The sequence below is a fragment of the Phoenix dactylifera genome, chromosome 2 (genome assembly GCF_051530095.1).
Source record: "Phoenix dactylifera cultivar Ajwa chromosome 2, Ajwa_hap1_PhDact_Kaust_v1.1, whole genome shotgun sequence".
Classification (NCBI taxonomy): domain Eukaryota; kingdom Viridiplantae; phylum Streptophyta; class Magnoliopsida; order Arecales; family Arecaceae; genus Phoenix; species Phoenix dactylifera.
The window spans coordinates 21271009-21275849 of NC_143191.1; the positions used below are offsets into that span (position 1 = coordinate 21271009).

General features: G+C 40.8%; 1 protein-coding gene across 1 annotated transcript; it reads left to right on the plus strand.

Annotated features, from left to right (window-relative positions):
* Positions 1 to 1655: 1655 nt before the first annotated feature.
* Positions 1656 to 3077, plus strand: LOC120106871 (uncharacterized). The gene has a single exon (XM_039119970.3). The coding sequence runs from the start codon at positions 1656 to 1658 to the stop codon at positions 3075 to 3077; it is 1422 nt and encodes a 473-aa protein (XP_038975898.3).
* The last annotated feature ends 1764 nt before the right edge of the window (positions 3078 to 4841 follow it).

The window sequence follows — 4841 nt, forward strand, 5'->3', positions numbered from 1 at the left end:
TCTCTTTAACTTTATCTCCAACGGCTATATTTGCTTTTTGGGCTATAAAAAGGACCTCTTAAGTGCTTCTCAACAACTTCTCACCAACCCAACACAAGATCATTCAAGAGAGAAGCAAGAGAGAGAGGTTCAAGGGAGTTAGTGCATTCAAGTGAAGAAATCAAGTGCCTTCAAGCTTCCCAACTGATTTCAAGCTCGACTACTCTCTTCCGCTCGGGATTCAAAGCTCACACTCAAGCCAACGCGATCCACATCGGAAGAACCATCATCTCCCACGCTTCCAACGGCTAAAAGGGTTCTTCCGGGTTCTATTGCTTATCATTGTTATATTTGCTTATTTAGAGCTTTTAAATCCTTGTAAAACTTTTTCAATATTGTGCTTGTTCCAGTCAAGGGACTTGGAACAAGGGAAAGGCGTCCCAAGCCTAGGTTAAATTGGGGGTTATAGGGTTCGTTGTTAGCCCGGTGTAAAACAACGAGTTGGGTAGTGCACTCGCAAAACTACCGGACTGTAATCTTGGATTATAGTGGAGATTCCCAAAGGTGCTTGGGGAGTGGATGTAGGAGCAGTGGAAGCTCCGAACCACTATAAAACCTCGTGTTTGCGATTGACTGTTCTCATCCCTCCATCTTTACTTTAGTTCATACATCTGCGTGTTTTATTTTTTAAATAGTCAAAAAGTTTTAAAACACCCAATTCACCCCCCTCTTGGGTGACCATCTCTGGACAACAGGATTCAAATTGGGAAGAGCGACTAGAAGGATTGTGGCACAAGTTATCTTAGATTAGGATTATTTAAGTTGATTTGTTATTATGGACATTTATTATGATTGGTGGACTTTTGTTATTTTAAGAACTAGGTTTCTGCATGTTGGTAAATGATTATTCCGCTGTGTATTTAGACTTGTGAGACCTTATGACTTGAGTTAGTCAATGGAATAAGATTGCATTTATTCAGTTAAATTATTTTAGAATTGCATAATTGAGGTGTTTGGTTTAGATGCCTTGCATGCTCGTGGGGAGAGTTTCCTACGGGTGTGCGGCGGTTGGCGCGACCCCCGGCCCGCAATCTCGGGACGGGGGCGTGACAACTTCAGTGGTATCAAAGCGGACTTGGATAGAATCTAAGACAAAGAATCATACCCGATAGGAGTTTAGGTGGGTAGACACTAGGGACATTGGGACATTAGATGTAAAGAATGTGATGATTATTCTTATAAAAAAAATATTTTAATTCGGTGAGCTTTCTTTTTATGAATTTGCTGTGATTTGATGCATATAGGTCAGGATGCCTCAACGTCGGGCGAAAAAGACTACTATTGGTGCTACGAATGAGACACTGAACCGGCACGCTGACAGCACACCCCAACGGGCTACGAGTATCCCTCAGCAGGAGGGAGTCATGAGCCCTCAAATGGGACAGGAACCGGGCTTAAGCCAGGTTATGCAGACCATGGTGGGCCTCATGCAAATGCAACAGCAGGTGCAACAGCAGTTGCTCCAACAATAAGCACAGTTGCTCCAGACACAGCCTCAACAAGGACGAGGGGAACAGTGTGAACATCGTAGCAGCATAGCTGAATTTAAGAGGTTGGCTCCTCCAGCTTTTCAGGGGACTACAGAACCTTTGGAAGCAGACAATTGGCTTACAGAAATGGAAAAAGCATTTGCTGTCTTAAGATGCCGGGACGATGAAAAACTTTTGTTTGCATCATACATGTTGCAAGGAGAAGCATTTAATTGGTGGCAGATGTTGGAGCATAAATTTGAGCATGATGGGGAACCTCTCACTTGGGATAAATTTCGAAAAGCATTCTATGATAAATATTTTCCTCGGAGTGTAAGGACACAGAAGGAACAAGAATTTATCCATTTGAAGCAAAGGGGCATGACAGTGGCCGAATATGAAGCCAAATTCACAGAACTAGCCAAATTTATTCCGAAATTGGTAGAGGATGAGCAAGACAGAGTGCACAAGTTTGAGATGGGATTGAAGACTGAAATTAGGAAGCAAGTGGTACCCTATGAGTTGACTACCTATGCAGCTGTGGTGAATAAAGCTTTAATCATTGAAAGGGAAGTCAACGAAGCTTTTGCTGAAAGAGAAAGAAACCAAAAGAAAAGAAACAGACCTGCTGAATTTAAAGGGGGAAACAAGAATTTCAAGAATCCAGCTCAGAAGCCAAATAAAGATAGAAATCCCAAAAATGAGAATGGAAAGTGTTCAAGATGTGGCGGTAATCATGAATTTGCAAATTATCCCTGGGTTACAGGTTCTTGTTTTCATTGCGGACAGAAAGGTCATAAAATTGCAGATTGCCCACAAAGAAACGAGATTAAATCTACGTGGGCAATGGAAGGAAGCCAGAGGCCAAAGACTCAAGGAAGGGTGTTCGCACTTACACAGCAGGATGCACAAGCTTCTAATGCAGTGGTGACAGGTACTATTCCCGTATTCGATATTTATGCTTATGTCTTATTTGATCCGGGTGCCACACATTCATTCATATCCTCAAGCTTTATCAAAACACATAATATATTGTGTGAATCTATGACCACTAAGTTCTATGTGGAGACGCCAGTAGGTGGTATGTTGAGCACTGATGTTATATGCAAGGCATGCAAAATTGAAATAATAGATAGAAAATTACCTGTGGATCTAATTGTACTTGATATGCGGGATTTTGATGTCATTCTGGGGATGAATTGGCTTGCTACCTATCATGCCTCAGTGGACTGTCATGGCAAGAGGGTAAATTTTCAAATTCTGGGGGAACCGGCATTCAGTTTCTGTGGGAACCAGGGAACTGCTTTTCCTCATATTATCTCGGCTTTGCAAGCTGGACGAATGTTAAGGAAAGGATGCACAGGTTATCTGGCCTCAGTAATTGATATACAACAAGATGAACTAAAGATAGAGGATATTTCTATAGTGAATGAATTTTCGGACGTCTTTTCCGAGGAGTTATCAGGATTGCCACCGGACAGAGAAATTGAATTCACTATTGATCTTGTACCTGGTTCAGGTTCGATTTCTAAAGCTCCTTATCGAATGGCCCCAGCTGAATTAAAATAATTGAAAGATCAGTTGCAAGATTTACTGGACAAGGGTTTTATACGACCTAGTGTGTCACCTTGGGGAGCTCCAGTGCTCTTTGTGAAAAAGAAAGATGGATGCATGAGACTCTGCATTGACTATAGAGAATTGAATAAAGTGACTATAAAGAACAAGTACCCTTTGCCTCGAATAGATGATTTATTTGACCAGTTGCAAGGTGCACATGTTTTCTCTAAGATTGATCTCCGCATAGGATATCATCAGCTAAAGATCAAAGCGGAAGATGTACCCAAGACTGCATTCAGAACTTGTTATGGACATTATGAATTCTTGGTGATGCCTTTTGGATTGACGAATGCCCCAACAGCTTTTATGGACTTAATGAACAGAATATTTAAATCTTTTCTAGATCGATTTGTGGTGGTGTTCATTGATGACATTTTAATTTATTCAAAAGGAAAAGAAGAACATGAGGAACATTTACGAAGCGTACTTCCACTCTTAAGGAGGGAGAAGCTCTATGCTAAATTAAAGAAGTGTGAGTTTTGGTTGAATGAGATATCGTTTTTGGGGCATATCATATCCGGAGATGGGATTTCTGTGGATCCAGCAAAAGTGGAAGCTGTAGTACAATGGAACAGGCCTACTAATGTTTCTGAGATTCGCAGCTTTCTAGGAATGGCAGGCTATTACAGACGATTTATGGAAGGATTTTCCTCTATAGCTATACCTTTGACTCGCTTAACTCAAAAAGGAGTTAAGTTTGAATGGACTGAAGATTGTGAACGAGGCTTTCAGGAATTAAAGAGGCGATTGGTTACAGCACCTATTCTTACTATACCTACAGGTGATGATGGATTCACAATTTATAGTGATGCTTCAAAAAAGGGACTCGGCTGTGTTTTGATGCAGCACGGTAAAGTAGTAGCCTATGCCTCTAGACAATTAAAATCTTATGAGCAAAATTATCCTACTCATGATTTGGAGTTAGCAGCTGTGATTTTTGCTCTCAAGATTTGGAGACATCATCTTTACGGGGTGCAATGCGAGGTGTTTACAGATCACAAAAGTTTGAAATATATATTTATCCAGAAGGAATTGAATTTGAGACAAAGAAGATGGCTGGAATTGTTGAAGGACTATGATCTAATGATAAATTATCACCCTAGAAAAGCTAACGTTGTTGCAGTTGCCTTGAGCAGAAAGTCAATAGGAAATATGGCTACTTTGATTACTAGCCAACTACATATTTTGGAAGATGTGAGGAAACTTGAACTAGAAATCCGAGTACCTGGCACAAGGACTCAATTGGCTTATATGCAGGTTCAGCCGACACTCATAGAGAGGATCAAGACAGCTCAGGGTAATGACCAGCAGTTATTGAAGATTCGGAAGTCGATAGAAGCAGGAGATATATCTGAATTCAGGATTCATGAGGATGGATCTTTGAGGTATCGGAATAGAATTTGTGTACCTATGGATTTAGAAATCAAACAGAAAATTCTTAAAGAAGCCCATCAGTCTGGATATACAGTGCGCCCAGGAGGAACTAAGATGTATAGAGATTTAAAGGAATTGTATTGGTGGAACAACATGAAAAGAGAAATTGCTCAATTCATGGCACAATGTCTAGTATGTCAGCAGGTTAAAGCTGAACACCAAAGACCTGCAGGACCGCTTCAGCCTCTTGACATTCCAATATGGAAGTGGGAACAAATTTCTATGGATTTTGTAACAGGACTGCCAAAGACTCCCAGTTCTAATGATGCAGTATGGGTGATA

Bases quoted from the DNA above. Each gene is read 5' to 3' on its own strand.
- LOC120106871 (XM_039119970.3), top strand. From the start codon at position 1,656: ATGGAAAAAGCATTTGCTGTCTTAAGATGCCGGGACGATGAAAAACTT.